We start from the raw sequence: 25,491 nt of genomic DNA on the forward strand, positions 1-25,491 counted from the left end.
GCACTGTGCCAACTCTTCTGCCATCTGCCCTTGCAGCTTTTTTCTTTCCTCCCTCCCTCCCCTTCTTCTCCTCCTCCTCCCGTCGACTTGACGTTAATGAACACACGGGTTAATTGATTTTAAAAGCCGAAGAATTACAGTTAACTTTTCCCACAGGGTACAGACGCCAGCCGCTTGGCACACTCTGCCTTTCGCACTGGTGCAGGGGGGCAGGGAAAGCCCGCAGCAAAACTGGCAACTGCTGAGGGAACGTTGCCTGCTTATTGGAGTAGAGCCGATAGAAGTCGACATGGTACTGCCTCATCCTTACAGTATATATAGACATTCTATATTTTGTTAAATAATCAAAGCACACCCTGTCTTTCTTCTCCCTCCATCTTTCAAAACAGGAAAACCTTTCAGAAGTTCTTGGGGGGGTGGGGGGAATCCCTCCCCTAGCCCATTTATCTCATCCTTAATATGCTTTTTTTCCAATAAGAAGAAAATCCTTGAAGCCTCTTTTCACTTACAAGGAGGAAGGCTACCCTTTCCCTAAATATCACCCCTAAAGAAAAAAAATTTTTTAAGGAAAAAGTTCCATAAAGTTTCTTACTCTGTATTTAGTGTTTTAATTTGTTCTCATTCCTCTTGACTCAGATGAGTTATTTATGATGGAAGATTTCACCAGGAAAGTAGGTACATTGTAGTTAAGAACAAAATTCATGTGAAAGCTCTTTTTGTTTGTATGTTTGTAGATTTTTGCTTTCTGTCCCCTTCACCCCTTCCCCTGTAGAAAATGAAAGCAGTTGATACTGTAGTTGGGAAGGAGACAGGCGAAGCTGGAAACGATGCTTTCACCTTTTCATGCTTTCATTTTATTTCATTTTGTTTTTTAAAAGCATGCAGCAAGTGAAGCGACAAGAGGAATCCATTATGCAAATCATGTCACTTTGCATAATGTCTCATGACTGGAATATGCAAATGAGCTGTATAATTTATGAGTGCCAGTGTCTGTCTAAAAGTGTTTCACATAATTTACAAAGTGAGTCTGAAAGACATGGGGAAAGCAGCTCTTCCGACCCCACTGCCAAGGAAGCTCTGTATATTTTCCTATAAGTGCTCCCTGGTAATATTGTCAAGTGCTATTTAAAAGAAATTAAGGTTCCAAATATTCATGAAAGACAAAGCTTTTCCTCTCAGTCTCTTCACCCAAATTCTTTGCCTAAAAATTTACAAGAAACTAAAAGACTCTAAAGTATTAATTTTTGTATTCAATTGGAAAAAAAAGTTTGAACCCAACTTGCTATTTGTGTATGGATTTTCCTTTCTAAAGCAAGGTATGTCTTAGAGAAGCAGACACCTTATCTATTTGTCTGGATATTTGAAGACAATAAAATGGGATTTCTCATTTTGGTTGGTTTTGTGTGCCCTGCTATGTGCAACATTTTATACATTATATTTTCTTGGATGTGTAAGATATTTAATATGGAAGTCAGATGCTTTTAAAATTCCTCTGGAGGTATATAATTCTGCTTTCAGAGATGTCTTCAAAAGAGAAATGCCATTTATTAACTAGGTTTAAGTTCACTAAGTCAACTTACTTGGCTGATCCTTGTCTTAATTTGGTAACTTTTTTGAGTCAATGATTTTGAGCCCTTTAAGAAACCTTAACATTTTTGATAATCTGCCCTAAACTGCCCTTATATTTTTCATTTCAATCATAGTAAATTCTGTGAAAGAAACATACAGGGTGCCATGAAAATGTAAACCAGGAGGAACTGATCATGTCAGAAAAGGCTTCCTGAAGAAAGTGACTTCAAGGTGAATGCTGAAAATTGAAGAGAAATTAGACAAAAAGAGGGAGAAAATATTTTCCATGTAGAGAAATATATTCAGTAAACTTTAAGACAACAAGAAATTTGGCTGCTTGGAAGAACTAAAAACCTCTGTGGCCAGAGTATAGACAGTGGGTCATTGAATCATACTAGGAGCAGATTAGAAGGTAAGCATATGGAGAAATAACATTCATTATCTGCATTTATTTGCTGGTACATGGTCTCTTCTGTCATTATTAAGTGTATATACATGTACTTTGTTGTGTTCATATTGAAAAGTACTTACTACCATAACTTTTATAAAATACTTTTTTATTTTTCAGATTCATGTATTGAACCATCAGATTTCTTTTTTTTTAATATTTTATTTATTCATGAGAGCCACAGAGAGAGAGAGAGAGGCAGAGACATAGGCAGAGAGAGAAGCAGACTCCACACAGGAAGCCCGATGTGGGACTTGATCCCGGGACTCCGGGATCACACCCTAAGCCAAAGGCAAACGCTCAACCACTGAGCCACCTAGGCATCCCAAACCATCAGATTTCTGAATCCAATCTATGTGACCTATTCTTTCTCTTTGTGAAGTTTTATTTTTAAAAAGTTAATGGCCATTCAGGAAAATAAAACTAAGAGAAATGTTCCACCTTCCAAGAGTAAAATACAGATTCTTTTTGAAAATACTTGGAAGATTCACAAAAATAGATTACTTTCTGGCCTTAAAAAAATTAAAGTATTGAGGTAAGACAAAATATATTATCTGACTACAAACTGAACTAAACATCAATAACAAGAATGTGGGAAGTTAAGCAGTCACAGTGAAATTAGAAAATATTTTGAATTAAATGACAATGAAAATGCACTATGTAAGATAAAGCTAAAGAAGTACCTACAGAGAAATCAGATTTAATGCCTTATTTTAGAAACCAAAAGTTTTGAATCAATAATGTCTTAAGAAAACAAAGTCAAAACAGAAGAAAGTAAGAAAATAATAAAGATAAAAGCATAAACCAATGAAACTGAAAACCGTGGGGAAAATCACTATGCCAAAAAGTTGGTTCTTTGCAAAGCATACTAAAATTGATAAACATCTAGGCAGACTGAACAAGAAAAAAAGTGAGAAGACACAAATTATCACAACTAAGAAAGAACAGTACTAAAGATCTGACAGATACTATATGAATAATAAGAGATAAGTAAATAACTTTGTCAATAAAGATGATAACCTAAATGAAATGGAAAAATTCATTGAACAACTACAAAAATTCAGTGAAGATGAAATAACTGGCATAGTTTTATTTTATTTATTTTTATATTTTTTAAGAGTGTATTTATTTATTCATGAGAGACGCAGAGAGACAAAGACATAGGCAGAGGGAGAAGCAGTCTCCCGGGGAGCCTGATGCAAGACTCAATCCCCAGACTCCAGGATCACGAACTGAGCTAAAAGCAGATGCTCAACCACTGAGCCACCCAGGCACCCCAGCCTGCATGGTTTTATGTCTATTAAAGAAGTTGATGTGTAGTTAAAATACCTTCCTTTTCTTTAAAACACTCAGCACAGATGGCATCACTGGCATGTTCGACCAACATTTAAGGAAGAAATCATGCCAGTCCTAAACAATTTCTTTTAGGAAATAGAAAATGAAGGAATACTTTCCCACACATTTTATGAGGTCAGCATTTTGTTGATACCAAAATCAGTGGCATTGTAAGAGCAGAGAACTACAGACCAGTAACTCTTATAAACACAAAAAAATCCATAATAAAATATTAACAAATTGAGTTGAATAATATGTAAACAGAATGATACATCATGACCAAATCAGGTTTATTCCAAGAATAAAAGGTTGGTTCAACATTCTAAAATCAGTATGATTCACCATATCACTATATTTTTTTAAATCATCAATTCAATGTATTTGATGAGGAGGGAAAGCCACAGTATTAAAACAGTGTGATAGTGATGGTAGGTTAGACTGAAAGATTAATGGAACAAAATAGAAAGCCCAAAAATAGACAAAAATTTTTGACAAAGGGTCAAAGACAATCCAATGGAAAGAGAATACTCTTTTTAATACATAACGCCAGAAACAAGTAAATAAATACCTTTATCTATATTTTACTATATACAAATACTAATTTTAAACTGCTAATAAAATAAAAATCTAACACTCTACAAGTTCTTGAAGAAAATATAAAATCTTTCTGACCTGAGGCTTAGTAAAAGATTTTATATATGAGGGAAAGAAACCTGAACCATAAATGAAAAAGATAAGTTGGACTTCAGGAAAGTTGACAATTTCTGCTATTTGAATAACATTGTTAAACGAGTGAAACAATAAGCTACAGACTTGAACAAAATATTTAGACCCAGAATAAGGAAAAAATGAATCTAAACCAAACCAAAATGATACAGAAGATAGAATTAGTAGATGAAGACAGCTGTCATAAGTGGATTTCATATATTCACAAAGTTAGAAATCAGGAATATATTAAATAGGCACATTAAAGATAAAAAATACTCTACTTGAACCTATAAAACTAAACTACCTAAAACTACCTAAAACTAAAACTAAAAACTCAACTACCTAAAACTACCTAAACCTAAAACTAAAAACCTAAAACTACCATGTCTGGGATGAAGAATATCATGTCAGGAAGTGATTTACAGATTAGATATTTCAGAAGAAAAGATGAGTCAACTTCAAGACTTATAAAAAGAAACTATCCAAAATGACACATGGAAAGAAAAATAACAAAAAAATAATTACCAAAGCTTCTATGAGTTGTGGGGTAACTTTGTGTGGCCTAATTTTTGTGTAATTTTTGGAATCCTGTGAAGGATAAATTCAGGAGTACAAAAAAAAATCCAAGAAATAGTTGAAATTTTTCCAAATTTGGTGAAAATTATAAACCCAACAGGTCCAACTGTCTCAACAAGATCCATGCACAAGAAAGAAAAGAAAAGAAAAGAAAACTACACTAAAGCACATCATACTCAAATTGCTTAAAATCAGTATGAAGTAGAACAATTTAAAAGCATCTAAAGAAAAGAAGACACATTATGTATAGAGAAACAAAGATAAAAATGACAGCAGATTTCTCTTTGGAATCAATGCAAGCCAGAAGACAGTGGAGAAACATCTTTAGAGTATTTTTTTTTTTTTTGAGAATCCTCCATTTCACTTTATTTGTTCATTCACATCATATACCATCCCACAAGAACTGGAATGACTTCATATAGTTTATTTTTCCAACTGTCTGTCCATAGAGGGGTGTGATTGTTTTCTGTGTTGTTCTATCTGGGCATCTACTCCCACTTCAGGATCATCCAATTCGTGCCAAGTTCTCCTCCATAGAGATGGGCAGTTCTTTTTGCTTGCACAGTCCTAGGAACTTTCCTGATCAGAGACAACTGAATATATAAAGTCCCCATTTCTATACCACTCCAAGATGAAGCCCAGCTGTTTCCTAGACAATACTAGGTAAGACAGAGGTAAATGACAGCTTCTTGGTGAGGTGTGTGAGTGTGTGTGTGTGTCAATGCACCCATCTGTCATAGGGCAGTGAAATATTTACAGAGCCCTGAACTTAAAATCCAAAGGCTCAATTTCAAGTTCTGACAATGTCACTTAAAAACTGGTTGACTTTGGGCAAGGCTGTTAACTTCTTTTGACACTTCACTTCCTTGGTATTGGTGGTGACCTCTCCTTTCTCATTCATGATTTTATTAATTTGAGTTTTTCTCTCTTCTTTTTATTAAGGATGGCTAATGGTTTATCTAACTTATTAATCTTTCAAAGAACCAACTCCTGGTTTTGTTGATCTGTTCCACAGTTATTCTCGTCTCTATTTCATTGAGTTCTGCTCGAATCTTTATTAACTCTCTTCTTCTACTGGGTATAGGATCTATTTGTTTTTTTTTCTCCAGTTCCTGCAAGGTTAGCTTTTGTATTTGAGTTCTTTCCAGTTTTTTTTTTATTGGTGTTCAATTTACTAACATACAGAATAACCCCCAGTGCCCGTCACCCATTCACTCCCACCCCCCGCCCTCCTCCCCTTCCAACACCCCTAGTTCGTTTCCCAGAGTTAGCAGTCTTTACGTTCTGTCTCCCTTTCTGATATTTCCCACACATTTCTTCCCCCTTCCCTTATATTCCCTTTCACTATTATTTATATTCCCCAAATGAATGAGAACATATAATGTTTGTCCTTCTCCGACTGGCTTACTTCACTCAGCATGATACCCTCCAGTTCCATCCACGTTGAAGCAAATGGTGGGTATTTGTCATTTCTAATAGCTGAGTAATATTCCATTGTATACATAAACCACAGCTTCTTTATCCATTCATCTTTCGTTGGACACCGAGGCTCCTTCCACAGTTTGGCTATCGTGGCCATTGCTGCTATAAACATCGGGGTGCAGGTGTCCCGGCATTTCACTGCATCTGTATCTTTGGGGTAAATCCCCAACAGTGCAATTGCTGGGTCGTAGGGCAGGTCTATTTTTAACTCTTTGAGGAACCTCCACACAGTTTTCCAGAGTGGCTGCACCAGTTCACATTCCCACCAACAGTGTAAGAGGGTTCCCTTTTCTCCACATCCTCTCCAACATTTGTTGTTTCCTGCCTTGTTAATTTTCCCCATTCTCACTGGTGTGAGGTGGTATCTCATTGTGGTTTTGATTTGTATTTCCCTGATGGCAAGTGATGCAGAGCATTTTCTCATGTGCATGTTGGCCATGTCTATGTCTTCCTCTGTGAGATTTCTGTTCATGTCTTTTGCCCATTTCATGATTGGATTGTTTGTTTCTTTGGTGTTGAGTTTAATAAGTTCTTTATAGATCTTGGAAACTAGCCCTTTATCTGATATGTCATTTGCAAATATCTTCTCCCATTCTGTAGGTTGTCTTTGAGTTTTGTTGACTGTATCCTTTGCTGTACAAAAGCTTCTTATCTTGATGAAGTCCCAATAGTTCATTTTTGCTTTTGTTTCTTTTGCCTTCGTGGATGTATCTTGCAAGAAGTTACTATGGCCGAGTTCAAAAAGGGTGTTGCCTGTGTTCTTCTCTTGGATTTTGATGGAATCTTGTCTCACATTTAGATCTTTTATCCATTTTGAGTTTATCTTTGTGTATGGTGAAAGAGAGTGGTCTAGTTTCATTCTTCTGCATGTGGATGTCCAATTTTCCCAGCACCATTTATTGAAGAGACTGTCTTTCTTCCAATGGATAGTCTTTCCTCCTTTATCGAATATTAGTTGCCCATAAAGTTCAGGGTCCACTTCTGGATTCTCTATTCTGTTCCACTGATCTATGTGTCTGTTTTTGTGCCAGTACCACACTGTCTTGATGACCACAGCTTTGTAGTACAACCTGAAATCTGGCATTGTGATGCCCCCAGATATGGTTTTCTTTTTTAAAATTCCCCTGGCTATTCGGGGTCTTTTCTGATTCCACACAAATCTTAAAATAATTTGTTCTAACTCTCTGAAGAAAGTCCATGGTATTTTGATAGGGATTGCATTAAACGTGTATATTGCCCTGGGTAACATTGACATTTTCACAATATTAATTCTGCCAATCCATGAGCATGGAATATTTTTCCATCTCTTTGTGTCTTCCTCAATTTCTTTCAGAAGTGTTCTATAGTTTTGAGGGTATAGATCCTTTACATCTTTGGTTAGGTTTATTCCTAGGTATCTTATGCTTTTGGGTGCAATTGTAAATGGGATTGACTCCTTAATTTCTCTTTCTTCAGTCTCATTGTTAGTGTATAGAAATGCCACTGACTTCTGGGCATTGATTTTGTATCCTGCCACGCTACCGAATTGCTGTATGAGTTCTAGCAACCTTGGGGTGGAGACTTTTGGGTTTTCTATGTAGAGTATCATGTCATCGGTGAAGAGGGAGAGTTTGACTTCTTCTTTGCCAATTTGAATGCCTTTAATGTCTTTTTGTTGTCTGATTGCTGAGGCTAGGACTTCCAGTACTATGTTGAACAGCAGTGGTGAGAGTGGACATCCCTGTCTTGTTCCTGATCTTAGGGGAAAGGCTCCCAGTGCTTCCCCATTGAGAATGATATTTGCTGTGGGCTTTTCATAGATGGCTTTTAAGATGTCGAGGAATGTTCCCTCTATCCCTACACTCTGAAGAGTTTTGATCAGGAATGGATGCTGTATTTTGTCAAATGCTTTCTCTGCATCCAATGAGAGGATCATATGGTTCTTGGTTTTTCTCTTGCTGATATGATGAATCACATTGATTGTTTTACGGGTGTTGAACCAGCCTTGTGTCCCAGGGATAAATCCTACTTGGTCATGGTGAATAATTTTTTTAATGTACTGTTGGATCCTATTGGCCAGTATCTTGTTGAGAATTTTTGCATCCATGTTCATCAGGGATATTGGTCTGTAATTCTCCTTTTTGGTGGGGTCTTTGTCTGGTTTTGGAATTAAGGTGATGCTGGCCTCATAACACGAATTTGGAAGGACTCCATCTCTTTCTATCTTTCCAAACAGCTTTAGGAGAATAGGTATGGTTTCTTCTTTAAACGTTTGATAGAATTCCCCTGGGAAGCCATCTGGCCCTGGACTCTTGTGTCTTGGGAGGTTTTTGATGACTGCTTCAATTTCCTCCCTGGTTATTGGCCTGTTCAGGTTTTCTATTTCTTCCTCTTCCAGTTTTGGTAGTTTGTGGCTTTCCAGGAATGCGTCCATTTCTTCTAGATTGCCTAATTTATTGGCGTATAGCTGTTCATAATATGTTTTTAAAATCGTTTGTATTTCCTTGGTGTTGGTAGTGATCTCTCCTTTCTCATTCATGATTTTATTAATTTGAGTCTTCTCTCTCTTCTTTTTAATAAGGCTGGCTAATGGTTTATCTATCTTGTTAATTCTTTCAAAGAACCAACTCCTGGTTTTGTTGATCTGTTCCACAGTTCTTCTGGTCTCGATTTCATTGAGTTCTGCTCGAATCTTTATTAACTCCCTTCTTCTCTTGGGTGTAGGATCTATTTGCTGTTTTTTCTCTAGCTCCTTTATGTGTAAGGTTAGCTTTTGTATTTGAGTTCTTTCCAGTTTTTGAATGGATGCTTGTATTGCGATGTATTTCCCCCTTAGGACTGCTTTTGCTGCATCCCAAAGATTTTGAACGGTTGTATCTTCATTCTCATTAGTTTCCATGAATCTTTTTAATTCTTCCTTAATTTCCTGGTTGAACCTTTCATCTTTTAGCAGGATGGTCCTTAACCTCCACGTGTTTGAGGTCCTTCCAAACTTCTTGTTGTGATTTAGTTCTAATTTCAAGGCATTATGGTCTGAGAATATGCAGGGGACGATCCCAATCTTTTGGTATCGGTTCAGACCCGATTTGTGACCCAATATGTGGTCTATTCTGGAGAAAGTTCCATGTGCGCTTGAGAAGAATGTGTATTCAGTTGAGTTTGGATGTAAAGTTCTGTAGATATCTGTGAAATCCATCTGGTCCAGTGTATCATTTAAAGCTCTCGTTTCTTTGGAGATGTTGTGCTTAGAAGACCTATCGAGTATAGAAAGAGCTAGATTGAAGTCACCAAGTATAAGTGTATTATTATCTAAGTATTTCTTCACTTTGGTTAATAATTGATTGATATATTTGGCAGCTCCCACATTCGGGGCATATATATTGAGGATTGTTAAGTCCTCTTGTTGAATAGATCCTTTAAGTATGAGATAGTGTCCCTCTTCATCTCTCACTACAGTCTTTGGGGTAAATTTTAGTTTATCTGATATAAGGATGGCTACCCCTGCTTTCTTTTGAGGACCATTCGAATGGTAAATAGTTCTCCAACCTTTTATTTTCAGGCTGTAGGTGTCCTTCTGTCTAAAATGAGTCTCTTGTAGACAGCAAATAGATGGGTCCTGCTTTTTTATCCAGTCTGAAACCCTGCGCCTTTTGATGGGGTCATTAAGCCCGCTCACATTCAGAGTTACTATGGAGAGATATGAGTTTAGTGTCATCATGTTATCTATTCAGTCCTTGTTTTTGTGGACTGTTCCCCTGAACTTCTTCTTAAAGGGGAATTTTAAGAGTCCCCCTTAAAATTTCTTGCAGAGCTGGTTTGGAGGTCACATATTCTTTTAGTTGCTGCCTGTCTTGGAAGCTCTTTATCTCTCCTTCCATTTTGAATGAGAGCCTTGCTGGATAAAGTATTCTTGGTTGCATGTTCTTCTCATTTAGGACCCTGAATATATCCTGCCAGCCCTTTCTGGCCTGCCAGGTCTCTGTGGAGAGGTCTGCTGTTACCCTAATACTCCTCCCCATAAAAGTCAGGGATTTCTTGTCTCTTGCTGCTTTAAGGATCTTCTCTTTATCTTTGGAATTTGCAAGCTTCACTATTAAATGTCGAGGTGTTGAACGGTTTTTATTGATTTTAGGGGGGGATCTCTCTATTTCCTGGATCTGAATGCCTGTTTCCCTTCCCAAATTAGGAAAGTTTTCAGCTAGAATTTGTTCAAATACATATTCTGGCCCTCTGGCCTTTCGGCGCCCTCGGGAACCCCAATTAAACGTAGGTTTTTCTTTCTCAGGCTGTCGTTTATTTCCCTTAATCTATCCTCATGGTCTTTTAATTGTCTGTCTCTTTTTTCCTCAGTTTCCCTCTTTGCTATCAACTTGTCTTCTAGGTCACTCACTCGTTCTTCCACCTCGTTAACCCTCGTCGTTAGGACTTCTAGTTTGGATTGCATCTCATTCAATTGATTTTTAATTTCTGCCTGATTAGCTCTAAATTCTGCAGTCATGAAGTCTCTTGAGTCCTTTATACTTTTTTCTAGAGCCACCAGTAGCTGTATAATAGTGCTTCTGAATTGGCTTTCTGACATTGAATTGTAATCCAGATTTTGTAACTCTGTGGGAGAGAGGACTGTTTCTGATTCTTTCTTTTGAGGTGAGGTTTTCCTTCTAGACATTTTGCTCAGTGCAGAGTGGCCAAAAGCAAGTTGTATTGGGAAAAAGAGAAAAAGAGAGGAGAGAAAGAAGGAAAGAAAAGAGAAAGAGAAAAAAAAGGGAAGGAAAAAAAAAACGAAAAAAAAAGAAAAAAAAAGAAGAAAAAGAGAAAGAAAAAGAAAGGAGAAAAAAAGGGGGTGGAGGAAGGAAACAAATCAAAAAGCAAAACAAAACAAACAAACAAACAAACAAAAAAAAAAGAACCACGGGGCAGTATCTTCTGATTCTGTGTACTTTTAAGTCCCTTGGCTTCTCCTGGAAGTTGTCCGTCTAGCTGGTGTTCTGGGGGAGGGGCCTGTTGTGCTGGTTTTCAGGTGTTAGCACTTGGGGGAGCTGCTGTGTCCCTGCCTGGTGCAGGGCTCAGTGGGGGTTGTTTACCCCGTGAGGCCGCAGGAGGAACAGCCCCAGTGGCGGGGCAGCTCTGGAAACCTGGATTCAGCTCCGGCAGGAACTCCGTCTGCAGGGCCTGGAGGCTCCGGGGCGGGGCCGCTGATCTGCTCAGCTGGGGCAGGAGCTTCCTTGCTGTCCTGGGCCCTCCCGGCCTCTGCCTGTCCCGGGGGAGGCGGGATCCTGGGCTGTGTCCCGGCGCCCTGTGCTCCGGAGCCTGCGCTGGCGGATTCGCGCTCCTGGGCCGCGCAACCCCAACCGCGGAGCCGCCGCCCGAGCCCCTCCGAGCTGCTCCTGGAACCGCGCAGCCCCCTCCGCACGGAGCCTCTTCCTCTGCCCGAGCCCCTCCGAGCTGCTCCCGGGGCCGCGCAGCCCCCTCCGGGGAGCCGCCAACCGAGCCCCTCCAGCTGCTCCGTGTCCCGCCGGGTCCCGCCGTGCGCGCTGCAGCCCTTAGGGAGCTCGGCGCACTCTCCTGGGCGCGCAGTTGCTGTTACTGTCCCGGGGAGCCCGAGGGCATCCTCGCCCTCCTGGGTCCTGCTCCACCTCCCCGCGAGCCCCTTTCCGCCCGGGAAGGTCGGTGCAGCTCCTGCTCCTCCGGGACGGGGCTCTCCTGTCCTGGGGACACTCGCCCCGGCCTCAGCCCGGCTCCTCGCGGGCCCCTCCCCCTCGGAGGCCTTTGTTTCTTTACTTCTTTTTCCCCGTCTTCCTACCTTGATAGAAGCGCGAACTCTTCTCACTGTAGCATTCCAGCTGGTCTCTCTTTAATTCTCAGGCCGAATTCATAGATTTTCAGGATGATTGGAAGGTTTTCTAGGTAATTTGGTGGAGACAGGTGATTTGGAGACCCTACTCTTCCGCCATCTTGCTCCTCCCCTCTTTAGAGTATTGAAAGAAAAAATAAAGTTAAACTGAAATTCTATAAACAGAAAAAGTACATTTCAAAGATGAAATACAGACTTTTTCAGATGTACAAAAACTGAAAGAATTTATCATTAGCAGACCTGCACAACAAAAACTGTTAAAGGAAACTTCAGACAAATGGAAAATTATACCACATAATGAAAAGCCTTGAAAATGGCAATTATATTAAATTTTTAAAAAATTATTAAATATGTTTAAAGGTAATTGATTATTTGAAACAAAAATAATAGCAATGTACTGTTTTTATAACACAAAAAGCGAAATCCATGATAAGAGTAGCACAAAAGCTATTGAATAAAATGGAAAAATGAAAGAATTATTATAAAGTTCTTATACTGTATACAAAGTGGTATAATATCATTCGAAGTTAGACTGATAAAGTTGTATACTATAAACTTTCTTAATTTAAAAATAGCTATAGTTAATAAGCAACAAAAGAGAATGGAGTTCTCAAAAAATGCTCGATTCCAAACATATAGCAAGATAATAGACTTAAATGTCATCTTCAGTAATCACATTAAATGTAAATGGCCTAACTACACTAATTAAAGGACAGAGATTGCTAGATTATGTAGAAAACAGCAAGACCCAAATATATGCTACCTACAACAAAACGACTTAAATATAAATATTCAAATGGTTTAGAAGTTAAAGGATGGGAATAGATATACCATATTAACACTAATCAAATGAAAGTTGGAATATATATATATTAACATAAGGTAGTATATTTCATTGTTTATAGACCCTAGAAAGATGAAGTCAGCCACTACTGTATTCTTTTGCTTTCTTTAGTGACAATTAGACCTTAGCTTCTCTTTCAATCAATGGATTCTGGATCTGAGAACTGTCTCTGGTCTGGAAATAGCAAGGGATTATGACTTTCCATTGAAGTGGCCAACTTTTATCTCTCTGTTCATTCAATCTTGATCTTTTTTTGAATATGTGTTATGAAATACCTCTAGTGTTTTATCTTGCCTCTAGTAATATGTTCTATGAGATATGTCCATAAACCCCTGTGGATCAGGCACCCTCTGGTTGCTATTTGAAACTTGCTTCCAAATCCTTCCAGGGAACATAGTATAAGCTGTATTTTATGTATAATGTCCACTCCAGCATACCCATTTCTCTGAGGTTTTTACTGCTTTCTGAATAGTTTATTACACCATTTATCAAATCTCTAAAATGGGCCATCATTCTTTCACTTTTCCAAGAACCACCCCATCAGTGTATTAAAAACTGACTCCAAGAATCCTTGTCAGGGCATTAAATCTGAGTCATGGAAAAGATCCCCCATTAAGCAATTTATATTCCAATTCTCTGGTCCAGCACCCTCAAGATTCCAGGCATATTCTGACAGTTCCTACACTGCATATTAGCCAGGTGCATCTACTCTCTTTTGGCAATAAATCTCTCTCCTCCCTCAGCAAGCCCAAGATTTCTCCAGTGGGGCCATTCTGAGATTGACACTCATTCCTCTGGTGCCCAGGAAGTGAAATGAAGTCAGGTTCTGAAAAATAAAAGCATTATAAAGCACCTGCTTCATTTGAAACCTGTGTGGTCATCAAATAAGATAGAGTCCCTATCCCCTAACAAGTGGAAGTGGTTCTCTTTCTTGGGCCCAAAGGGTTGAAGATAGTCTGAGTGCTCAAAATTCTCAACTGCATCAGTCTTAATATCCCCACATCAGGGCTCAGAGTCCTACCTCTCCAATAGGGCCCTGACATTGGCATAGAAGACTTGACTGGGTGAGAAATCAGCCTTCTCTTTAGCTCTGCAACCCTTATAATTAAGTTGCATTGCTAATCTTAAGTCACGTTTGCCCTTTGATTTGTATTCTTTACTTTAAATTGGTACTTAACTGACCTAAGTCTGTCATTCTTTTTTTTTTTTTTTTTTTTTGGTAAATCACTGGTGTTCAGCCATAACCACCCAGTTCCACAGTCCTAGTAATTTCTTCATTGCTCTGAAATGCCAGATAAATTACACAAGCTGGTACACTTCTTTATCACATCTCATTCACCATGGGTAAGAAATCTTAACCTTTGCACTACTACAGCCTGTCAGACTCTATGCTTCTAACTCTCAGTCCTGGTAACAACTATCCTAGATAGAGTTCCCTAAAGGCAGAGCCCTCATGGCATCTGGAATAGCCCAGTAGCCAATAAATATATAAAAGTGTGTTCATTAGTTGTGGAAATCAAACCAATGAGATACCACGTGTGTTTGATAAAAATGTATACTCTGCAGCTGTTAGGTATAGGGGATTTCTGCAGCCATTTACTCTCTATCCCTGAGGATGGAACCCCTCAGATCTCTGCCACTACTGAGGTTGAAAGTAGAGCCACCCTCATCGTGTCTCCCCCATGCCCCACCCCACTGTGAAATGGGATCTGCCTTCCTTAGACCACATCGCCATGACTCTCACATAGCACTGAAACTGGATGCTTGACTGTGTCCCTCCGCTTGCCCAGGGGCTATAGGGGGGCAGAGGCTGCCTCCTATGCATTTCTGTCCCACTGTCCCTAGTATGGAATGGTGGCAGTAATGACAACAGCTAACACCTTCAGGCATTCACTGGGATGGATAAGGGTGCAGGCTCCAGAGGCTGACTTCTGCATTCAGGTCTCCAGCTCTCCTGTCGAGGTGGGGATTATAAGAGTACCAACCTCACAGGACAGTGCAATGAGTTAATGGATATAAACCTCTAAGCCCAGTTCCCAGTATAAATGTTGGCTCTGGTCATCCTCCTCCTCATTATAATTTTTTTAAAGACGTTCTATGTTTTATAACCTTTAAATTTTTTTGGAATATTCTTCAGCTCTATTGAGGCATAACTGATAAAATTATAACATGTTGAAAGTGGATATCATGATAATTTGGTGTATGTATATACATTGTGAGACGGTTCCTCCCATCTGGTTTATTCACACATCCATCACCTCACTACTTAGGTGTAGATTTTTGGTGAGAGCATTTAAGTTCTACTCTCAGCAAATTTCAGTTATACGATACAGTGTTATCAACTCTAGCTGATAATCATTCGTTTTTTACTGTGTGCTGGGCACTATGCCAAATGCTTTAAATAAATTATTTAATCCTCAAAGAGCTCTATTTCTCAGGTGAGGAAGCTTGAGTTGTAGAGATGTTGAGTAATTTGCCCTGGGTCACCTGGAAGACCAGATCCCCAACCCGGGCGCCCGACCGCGCTCTTAGGCACCGCCCTGGCCAGGCGTTCATACCCGGTGAGCAGCTGAAGGAATGAAAACAAACACAGGCTGGCCCGGATCGGGAAACCCTTATAAGGGGCCTCTTCTGTTTTGTTTGAAGGCTCAACCACAGGAATTACCTCTTGGAGTCTCCCCACAAGTACAGTGTTGCCGACCTCCAGCAGGTGAGACTGCCTTTCTCTACCCCCAGAGGGGCCTCATTCCTGGAGACATCAGACGGGAGGGGTGGCTGCAGCTTTTCAGCACCTCAGACTATGTGTCTGGCTGTCCCAGGATTCCTGGGCAGTGACTGAGCGCCAGCCCCCTGCAGTTAGCAGGCAGTCCAGCAAAGCCTGGGGAACAGGAGCGCCTTGGCCCCTTCCCTGCCTCTGGCCTCGTCCCCAGCTAGAGGGCAGCAGGAGGAGAGGCCCCAGGCCTGAAAGTTGAGGACATTCCTTCCTTCAGGGAGGGCACTGTGGATTTGGGTCTCATCCTTAAGCCAGTTACCCCCAGTGACCTCCATGTGGGGGAGCTGTACACCTGCATTGTTCAGCCTGGACCGGGGGGTGGGGGGGGTGGTTCTTGCCCAAGTGGGAAGATACTCTTTGGGAATAGGAGTTCTTGAGGCAAGGTGGAGCCACATTTTATAGATGGCCTCAGCCTCAGCCTCAGCACAGCTACCCGAAAGGCCTGTCGGCCTGCACTTGCCCTCCACAGATCCTGGACGGAGTGTATGAAGGGTTCCTCAACACCCTGATTGGATTTGCCTCCCAGCACGTCTACCACTGTGACCTGTGCACCCAGCGTGGCTTCATCTGCCAGATCTGCCATCACCACGACATCATCTTCCCCTTCGAGTTTGACACCACAGTCAGGTATGCGGGACACCCAGCCTGCCACCCCACCCCTATCCACAGCTGGCCCCAGCTATCCAGGGAGGCAGGCCCAGTGCCATTGTGCAGAAATACAGAGACACCCTGTCTGTGCCGGTACCGATGCCCTGAGCAGTCACGGAGGCTCCGGTCCAGCTCAGAGAGCCCTCCAAAGGCCCCTGCCTAGATCAAGGAAGCTGTCTGTCTCCCTAGAGAGGAGGTGGCTTGCTGCCTCTTTGAGCGGGAGCCTCAGTTTTGTCATCTACAAACAGGGTGAGGAGGGACTGAATGAGTTACTGCCCCGGAGCATTGGCACAGGCCAGGCACAAAGTGGGCACCCTGTGGGTGGTACCTGCCTGCCTCTCTCCTGCAGTAATGATGGATCTTACCCGATTATCACTCATTATCAGAAGCCTCTAAATGGAAAAATTCATCCACCAAACCTCCATTCCAGCCCGTGTGGGAGGGGAAAACTGAGCAGGTGGGAGCATTCATTCATGTTCAGTAGGTGTCTCATGGCCTAGATTCAGCCCCTAGGCTGAGTTTTTTAAACGGCAGAGGGTTTTCAACATAGGCAAGAAGTCATGTCATGAGTCTCAAGCAGCATCTTAAAAAGTGAATTTGAACAGAGAGTGTCAGCAGTGCCTGTGGTGTGAAGGAGGGTAAGCATTGTCGCGAGGTCTTATTTGACCATGCAGGGGCAGCGCACAGGTGCCTTGGGTGGCGGGAGCCGCTCAGCCTCCCCGCGGGTTCTGGTCAGGAAGGCTGGCCAGCCCCCCGGCCCATGGCACAGGCGGTGCTTGCTGCTATCCCCCAGGTGTGGCGAGTGCAAGACCGTCTTCCACCAGAGCTGCCAGGCCGTGGTGAAGAAGGGCTGCCCCCGCTGTGCCCGCCGGCGCAAGTACCAAGAACAGAGCACTCTCACCTAAGTCAGCGAGCTGTCCCCACCAAGGCTGCGGGGTGGCGGCTCGGCTCACCCATCTCAGCTGGGTTTGGCGTCAGTCCGGATCCTCTCAAGGTGTCACAGCTGTCTCCCCTGTCACGAAGACTCCGATGTGACCAGAGCACGAGCCTACCAGAGGAAGCCCTCGATGATGTCACCCAGTCCCTCTACCACCTGTCTGCTCCCGGACATGGGGACATCATCAGATGCCCCCATTCCAGGGGATGCAGGGAGGGGGAACTTTGCACTAATCAGGCCCCAGCTCACCTCACAGACATGGCACATCCATCAGGGCTGTTCAAACACTGTGGAAACAAGACTTGGGCGCATTCTCAATTCCACATTCCTGATTAAAAGGTCTAGTTTTTTAAGGCAGGTTTTTTTTTCCCCTTCATATTTCAACGGAAAATATTTTTTTATTCTTGACCCTACACAAGTCACCCAAGAAATCCAGGCCTTCTCATGCTGAGCAAATGTGTGGGAACACTTGGCCCGCAGGCAGGCGGGCGGCTGGACAGGCAGGCCACTGCTGGGCCAGAGCCTGCCAGCTGGACTGGGTGCCTTTCCTTCTCCTACACCGGGTGCTCACTGCCCACGGCTCAAGTACGACGTGCCAAACTGCCCGGGGGCTGGTGGGATGGGTCTCGATGACCGTCCTCTCCCTCTCCCTCTGTTTGCCCTGCCCTGTCCACCTCACCTGGAAGCCCCATCCCCTTTCTCCATGTCAGAGCCCCCCAGCTCTCGTGCAGCTAGGGATCTTGGTCCCTGAGGGAGAAGGGAGGGACTTGGAACCCGCACTGTCAGCACTTTGAGCCTTCCTTGGCTCAGGGCAGGGTGGTCATCTTGCCTACCCCTCAGCCCCTCGCCGTCCCATCCTACCACAGACCCGCAGCCAGATGGGCCGGGGGCGGCTGCAGACATACTCTCGCCCTGTTCCCCCACCGCATGACTGAGCCCTCTGGGAACAGAGGCAGGCTGGGCCCACAGAGAGGGCAACAAGCCCAGGCCAGTGGCCAGCCTTGGGCATCGGGACTGCCAGGCCCCGCACTGTGGAGTGGTGACCCCATCCTTCCACAAAGAGTGCCGGCCCTGCTGCAGAGACGCACAGGGACACGTGGGAGCAGCCACCTGTTGGAAGGACACTGAGCCTCAGTTTACAAAGCCATGAATTCACAAAGCTTTGCTGGACTGGCCCAGGAGGGGCCCTACCAGAGACCGGAAGACGTCATTGGAGCATGATTGCCTTTTCAAGGGGGTCTTGGGGTAGAGCAGGAGCCTGCCATTGTTTTCAAAGTGACCTTTAGACCCTGGGGTTTGGGGGTTGATTTCTCTGCTGCCTTATCCCATCTTTCCTGGACCCACAGCCCCCACCCCCACCCCGCAGCCCTGGGTCCTCTGGCCATCCTCTCTGCTCTCAGCTTGAATTGGGGGCCTCAGGTGGAGATTGCCTGTCACTGTAAAGAGCTGAATCTACTCCCACCTCTCCCTGGGGGTGATTCGGCTGCTGAGTCACCTGCCCAGCCCTGTGAAGCTGGATAAATTGTGCAATAGAACAGAGGAGGTGGTGGGGGGTGGGGGTGCCTGTAACAGGGGGCTGCCCCACAACTTCTCTGTCCCCGGCACGGAAGATGGTGCACACCTAGGCCCAGCATGCCAAAGCCTCCTAAATGGGAAAGTGGGTCCTTATCCCCATCCTGCACCCCCATAGCCAGCATTAATGCTCCCCCACAGACCCAGCCTAAGCAGAGCTGCAGGTGCCCCAGGTCCCCAAGTGGACAGGGGCTGGCCTGGGGTGGGCAGTGCTGCCCAGGCCCAGCCCTGGCTCCTCAGGCCCGTGAGTATGTTATGTGCACCAGAAGGTGCCCTAGGAGGCAGCAGGAGTGAGGCCCTAGGGAGCTTGCTTAGGTTGGGTATCCACCCCGCCACCGCCCGCCCTCCCAGGGACTAGTAGCATTAGAACTGACCCTCTCCCCAGCACCAGAAAGCTGCTAATCAAATGAGTTGACTTTTACCCTCTCACCTCCAATGGAAAGCTGATGTGAACCTCAGTGGTGCCCACACTATTTTTAAAATGCCATTTTATGCAATAAACTGTTTCTAGCGGGGGGGGGCGCTGGCCCTGAACAGCGCTTTGCAATGTATGGAAGGAACTGCTACCGTGTGCATTTTGGGTGATTTTGCAGTAAAGACCTGATCTTTTTCACCTGTGATCTTGCTTCTGAATCCTGATGCTGCCACTGGCTGGGGGAGGCCACCAGCCATCCTGTGGTTGGATGCCCCCCTCCCCTCATTAGCTGGGGAGGCCTGGAGAGGGAGGGTTGGTAGTAAACATTTGCAAGCAAGGGGCGCGGGCACGCAGGGGAGAAGAGGTGCCACTAGGAGTCCTGGCCAGGGAGCCAGGGGGAGATTTCGGGGCCTTGCTGGAGGTCTCCTCACGTACACTCATGCATAACAGATGAAGCTGCTGCCTGAAATCCCACCAGAGTGGCACCTTCCCTGTGCCTGTCAAAGCACAGAGCCCTGACACTGGAACATGAAGAATGTTGGGACTATTTCCTACTGGGTTTTCCAAGGCAAGAGGGGGGGCTTAGAAAAGGCTGAGCAGCACCAGAATCAGGGATCCCAGTGGCCTAGACTTGGCCACTACCTTCCTCTAAGTGCCAGGAGAAGCCCACCACTGCCCGTGGTGAGGCCAGAAGAAGGAAACAGACTAGTTCCAGGGAAGGCAGATTGTGGGAAAATGTGACTGAAACACTCTGCTCTGTCTGCAGTTCCTTGTCCTTGAAGATGCCTTTTGGCCCTGGGGGAGCACCTTCTGCACATCCCCTGAGCCCCAGCTTCCCTCAGGGGCCTCAAGTCTCTCCAGGTCAGTAGGAAGTGGGCTCTGAGAAGACAAAAGGAACTGGGTTTGAGGCCTAGGGACAGGGAGGCCAGGGCCAGGCGACCTGGGTGCCTCATCCTCAGCAAGGTGCCTCTGAGGACATTCCTTTCTCCCTTCCCCCTCCTGCCTGAAGGAGAATGAGGGGTTGGAGACAACCCAACACCAGAGAAGACAGCTCATCTTCTAATAAAAATAATGTTCATAATAACAAATGTGTGCTCCTATAATAATGTGATACTATACTGTGCTTAGTGCATCTCATTCAATCTCGCCAACTACCCTGGGAAGTAGGTGTCACTGTCCCCAGTTTACAGGAGAGAAAATTTCAAGTGCTAGGAGTCCAGCTCCAGCAGGCTGCTCTGGGCTTACCCTACAGACTGGAGGGTGGCCCTCTTCCAGAGGAGGATCCAGGCAGCAGGGGGACGGAATCAAACAGTGGGAGGGAAATCTGGCCAGAAGTAGTCGAGGAGGCTGCCCCCCCACGCCCCCCCCCCAAAGCCCCCACCTCACACCACCATCCTCGCCCTCCTGCTTACACCTCCGGGAGACAGCCAGGTGTGGCCCAGGAAGGGCGGGGGGGGGGGGGGGGCGGCGGGGGGAGGGGGGAGCGGTGGCGTCTGCGCTCCCTGGGCCCAGAGGGGACAGGAAGCGGGACACCGGGGATTGTCTCTAGCAGCCACAGCCCAGCCTCGGCCCGGGAGGAAGTTCTGCCCGGCGCTCTCCGCTGGTGCCTCCCTCGCTGTATTGTTGAGCAGGAAACCGGGCTGCGCGGGAGCTGGGCGGTGGAGGAGGGAGCGCGGACGCCGAAACCACGCGCCCTGCCGGGGACGAGTGGAGGCGAAGCCAGTGAGCGGACACCCCGGGGGGCCGGGGCCGGGCCGGGCGGGGGGCGCTGAGCCGGGGGCCGGTGGGGGTGCGGTGCTGCAGGTGGCGGGTTCTCTCTCGCCGGCTCCCCTTCCCGGGGCGCTGGGGCCGGAGCTGCGGGACCCGCGAGCAGGGCCGCGCGGCTCGGATCCCCCCGCGAGGAGCGGAGATGAAAAGGGCTGCCCTCCGTCCGGGGACAGGACGGGCCCAGGTGCAGGCCCCCCGCGCCGACCCAGGCGTTGGCGCCGCTGTGGCTCTCGTCCCCAGGCCAGTGGACCCAAAGCAGCTCCTGGGGACGGATCAGTCCTGGAGTTTCAGGGAACCTCCGCTCTCCCCTGAGTTGGGGAAGGAGCCGAGTCCGGGTTCCCTCCCCACCCAGCCCGAGACCCCCGCTCTGGTGGGCATCCCTGCCTTGGGACCCCCGCCCTGAGTCTTTCCAGGCCCGGCCAAGCTGTGTGGGGAAAGGGCCTGGGGAGGGCGGAGGTGGGCCCGAAGCGAGTAGTGCCAGCAATCGGGCTGGAGAGGGCTCGCGGTTGGCAGTTGGTGATTCAGGGTGCAAATGGCCTCACCCGTAAGGGGACGCCTGGAGACGACGATCCGGGGTGGAGCAGCCCCGGAGCAGCGCACCCAGGGGACACAGAGGCTGGAGGCCAACAAATCCCGCGGGGGGGGGGGGGGGCGTTGGTGGAGGGCGCAGGGTGGGAGTCTACCCACCTTGGGCTCTGCTTGCCAGCAGGCAGCACACCACACCTTCAGTCGCAGCCCTGCCAGCTGCCGCCCCTCCCTCCTGCCTTCTCTTGCCCTGGGCCCGCTCCCAATGTCTCCACTGGCCCAGACACTCCTTCAGGCTCCTCCTCGCCCCTCCCAGAATTGGGGGCAGCCCTCCGGAGCCTCCCTCTGCCTCTTTGCTCCCCTTGGCAGCTCCTGCTCCCCGAGGTTTCCCGACCCAGCCCTCAGAAGCCCCGCCCAACGAGATGGGGGCCTAACCTGCATCGTTTGCTGGCTGGAAGGTCTATCTAGCCCATGGGCCCGCAGAGACCTGCCCTGCCAAGGTGAGCGAGTGCCAGGGGTCCAGGAGAAGGTGACGAGAAGGGGTATCCTCCCAGGGTTTGTTGCCTTTGCTCCAGGCAGCTTACTGACTGCGCCTCCAGGGCCCACTGTGCACCCCTTTCCCCATCGAGGAGAGCTTAAGAAAGTGGGGAAGGGGCACTAGGAGCCCCTACCCGGACCCCTGCCGGCCAGACCCTGTTCCTTGGGTTCCTCAGCCTCAGCAAGCCACAGGGGCTCCTACCTGCTGCCCCCGGGGAGACCCAGTTGGGCAGGAGATGTGGTCAGTGTAAAGATCGGGAGGGAGCAGCCACGCAAGAAGTCACTCATTCATCTTGTTGATGGTGAGACCTGGGCAGCTTTACAGTTAGGCTCTGACCAAGGCTGCCCCACCCAGAGCCAAGCTAAGCTGGCATGCAGAGGGGTGGGTTGGGGCCATCACTCCAGGACAGCTTTGGGGAGGACACCGCCTGGGTAGTGCATTCTCTAGGGGCCGCTCTGCTCTCGTGGGGCAACGTGGAGATCACAGGGCAGGTGGGCAGGCCCTCCAGCCTCTCTCGGGAGGTTGGAGGTGGGATCTGCAGTCGGGGGCGGTGCGGGCCGCTCTGGGCGGGCCAGGCTCCGAGTTCACGTTCCCCGCAGAGCCGCTGGGGAAGAAAAGAGAAACCAAGAGAACCGGTTCCCCGGCCTTGGCAGTCCTGGTGCCTCATGCCAAGGCCCTTGGTCTACGCGAAGCGGGGACACTCCCGGGGTAGAGCGGCGCCGGGGCAGCTCCTAGAGCCCCGCGCCTCAACTCTGACCCCGAGGGCCCGGGCCGGGGGCGCAGGATCCTGGAGGGAAGAGGCTCTGTGGACCCGGATTTCCTGAGGGCTGGTGGCGTCGGGGCGGGGGCGGGGGCGGGGGCGGGGGCGGGCGGGCGCGGAAGGAATGAGCTCTTTTTCCCACTTCACAGACGGGGAAACTGAGGTTCAGGCAACTTTTTGGCAAGTGTGGTGTCGACTTACCGCCGCCAGTCAACCCCATCTCTTTGAGTCAAGGCTTCCTTGGCTGCAAAGTTGGACCAGTATTACCCACAACCTCCCCACCGGGGGATTGAATGCAGGCTCAAATCTTATCAGCAATGCCACAGAATCAGCGTTGGCATAATTACATCAGCGACTGTGGGCATGGGAACCTTCGAGATTATTTTATCCGAGTGCCCCGTTTTGGAGATACCAAGGCCCTAAGGCACAGGAGGAACGCGGCTTCGGGACTCAACCAAGTCTCTTGTCCCCCTAGCGCGGCGCGCCTCCCGGCTGGGTGGCCCTGACCTCCGCGCCCCTCCTCCTCGTGCCCACAGGGAGACTCCGCGGCCGCGATGGCGATGGCGGCGGACGTCGAGGGGGACGTGTACGTGCTGGTGGAGCATCCCTTCGAGTACACCGGCAAGGACGGGCGGCGCGTCGCCATCCAGCCCAACGAGCGCTACCGGCTGCTGCGCCGGAGCACGGAGCACTGGTGGCACGTCCGGCGCGAGCCCGGCGGCCGCCCCTTCTACCTGCCGGCGCAGTACGTGCGCGAGCTGCCGGCGCTCGGGGACCCCGCCGCCTCCTCGCCGCCGCCCGCGCTCCGCCCGGGCCCCGCAGCCCCCGAACCGCTCGCCTACGACTACCGCTTCGTGAGCGCGCCGGCGCCCGCGGGCCCCGACGGCACGGCCGCCAAGCCCCGGGGCCGCGTGAGCTCCCTGTGCGGCCCCGCGCGGCGCGGCGCCTCGACCCAGCACGGCAGCCCCGGGCCCGGCCTGCCCACCTGCCTGTACACGCGGCCCGCGGCGCCCGTGCGGCCCGCGCGGTCCCTGGACGACCTGGCGCGCGCCGCCGTCGCGCCCCCTGCTGGCCTCCTGGGAAGCGCGGGCAGCTTCAAGGCCTGCAGCGTGGCGGGCTCCTGGGTGTGCCCGCGCCCCCTGGCGCGCAGCGACTCGGGGAACGTCTACGAGGCCATCCTGGACGAGCGCGGCCCGGCGCGGGACGAGCGCCCGCAGCAGGTATGGGGCGCCCGGGAGCGAGGAGGCGGGCGGGGGGCTGCGCCCGGGCTCCAGGAGCCCCGCTCCGCTTAGCGTCCGCCGGCTCTGGACGGGCTGCCTCACGCGGAGCCCCACGTTCCTCAACCACGAAACGAGAGGGGTGCAGGCTCCCAGTCACATCTGCAATTCCGAAATGCCAAAGCTCCCCGAAGCGCGAGTGTTTTCCGTAACTCAGTTGGTGGCAAAGTTGGACTTGAGCCCGGGTGAAGCCGTTGGTGGTCTTTATTTATTTATTACACTTCGTTTTCCTGCAGAAATGCAGATGACCTGGAGTACGGTGTGCCGCCCACCCCGTGCTGGCAGGTGCGCGCCACCTCACCTGCCTGACAGCCGTGGCACCATTCCGAGAGGCGTCGGGATCCTGGGCCTGCAGGATCTCTCCGCCTCCCCTGTCTCATAGACGCTTGGGGATCAGATGAGATAATGGATGTGAAAGTCAGGGATCTGCTTCCCGTTTTGGCTTCTTCCAACATTTCAGTCATTTCAGTTCCCCTCTAAACACACACACGCACGCACGCACACGCACGCACACCAATTTTTTGTTTCAGGAAGAGGTCTGGTTACAGCGAGGGTTTTTTGTTGTTGTTGTTGTTTGTTTTGTTTTCTTTCGTTTCGTTTCGAATCCGGTTGTGTTGATTTGGGCAACCGAAAATAGAGCACGGTTTTAAAACGCTCTTACATCCCCAGAATCCTTTCCATGGCCCTGACATCTTGAGCTTTAGGAACTTGCGGCAGGGGAAGGGGGGTGTGGAGACGTGGAGGGAGGATGCACAAACATCTTTTTGACATCTGCCACCAGCTGGGTAATTATGGGAGATTCACTTCCTCTCTCAGGGTCTCAGTTTGTCCCTTGGCCCAAAGACGGGTGGAAAGGGTGAATGGATGACCCCCCAACCTTGTGTCTCTGGTTTCTTTCTTTGTCCTTGATGTACTTGATGTCAGCGTGGTTGCCTGGCACATGCCAGGACTGAGTGTGGGATGCCCCGCGGAAGGAGGCACCGTCCCGCTCTGGGACTTCCTGGGTCTTCCCACCACCAGGTCTGGTTACAGTGCAAAGAGCTCAGGATTTGAAGCTAGAGAGACTCGAATTTGACCCTGCTGGGTGACCTGCCAGCTGCTGAGGAATCCCTTAATTGCCCCAGCCCCAGTGTCCTCCTGTGTAAAGGATTAGCGTTGTGAGCCTTCGACGAGGTGAGGCGTGGAAGCGCTTGGCACGTAGCAGGCGCCGCACGGAGGCAGACCCGGGTCGCATTTAGCATCCCCTTCGGCGCCGCCTTCGCTTTGATTTCTGCAAGGAGCAGCCCGCCCCCCTGTGGCCATGGCGGGGAACAGCATTCTGCGGGTGAGGACGCGGACCCAGATTCCGCCCGGAAGGAACGGGGGCGGGGGCCAGGGGGATCTTGCGCCCGGCGGCCCTGGGGGCCAGGTGGCCAGCTTCTCCGGGGCAGATGGCTGGATGCCAGCGCTCCTTACCCTGGCGCCCCTCCGTTCCCAGGCAGGCCGTC

General features: G+C 48.1%; 2 protein-coding genes and 1 long non-coding RNA gene across 8 annotated transcripts in view; 2 read left to right on the forward strand and 1 right to left on the reverse strand.

Annotated features, from left to right (window-relative positions):
* The first annotated feature begins 3,933 nt into the window (after positions 1-3,933).
* LOC140606897 (putative pleckstrin homology domain-containing family M member 1P) lies at positions 3,934-19,335 on the forward strand. 2 transcript variants are annotated; one of them, XM_072780987.1, is made up of 4 exons: positions 3,934-5,299; positions 15,439-15,502; positions 16,092-16,192; positions 17,007-19,335. In XM_072780987.1, exons 1-4 carry the CDS (start codon positions 5,268-5,270, stop codon positions 17,116-17,118), a joined length of 309 nt encoding a protein of 102 aa, XP_072637088.1. In that variant the 5' UTR covers positions 3,934-5,267; the 3' UTR covers positions 17,119-19,335. The 2 variants fall into 2 exon arrangements, with proteins under 2 accessions (XP_072637088.1, XP_072637087.1); XM_072780986.1 differs by having other exon boundaries at positions 3,936-5,299; positions 16,035-16,192.
* On the reverse strand, positions 9,670-23,477 carry LOC140606901 (uncharacterized). Its single transcript, XR_012009108.1, has 3 exons — positions 21,592-23,477; positions 17,115-17,261; positions 9,670-12,062 (listed from the first exon to the last, which is right to left on the reverse strand). It is a non-coding gene; the product is annotated as an uncharacterized lncRNA (long non-coding RNA).
* LOC140606895 (rho GTPase-activating protein 27-like) overlaps positions 20,658-25,491 on the forward strand; it is a 29,897-nt gene continuing 25,063 nt past the window's right edge. For 2 of the 5 annotated variants that reach the window (XM_072780981.1, XM_072780982.1), the window contains exons 1-3: positions 20,659-20,859; positions 21,799-21,929; positions 23,264-23,947. In XM_072780981.1, the coding sequence (XP_072637082.1) occupies positions 23,282-23,947 (666 nt within the window). In that variant the 5' untranslated portion in view covers positions 20,659-20,859; positions 21,799-21,929; positions 23,264-23,281. Of the gene's footprint in view, positions 20,860-21,798; positions 21,930-22,876; positions 23,948-25,491 lie in introns of all 5 variants that reach the window. The other 3 variants (XM_072780979.1, XM_072780978.1, XM_072780980.1) reach the window with 3 other exon arrangements.

The sequence above is a fragment of the Canis lupus genome, chromosome 16, assembly GCF_048164855.1.
Source record: "Canis lupus baileyi chromosome 16, mCanLup2.hap1, whole genome shotgun sequence".
Classification (NCBI taxonomy): Eukaryota; Metazoa; Chordata; class Mammalia; order Carnivora; family Canidae; genus Canis; species Canis lupus.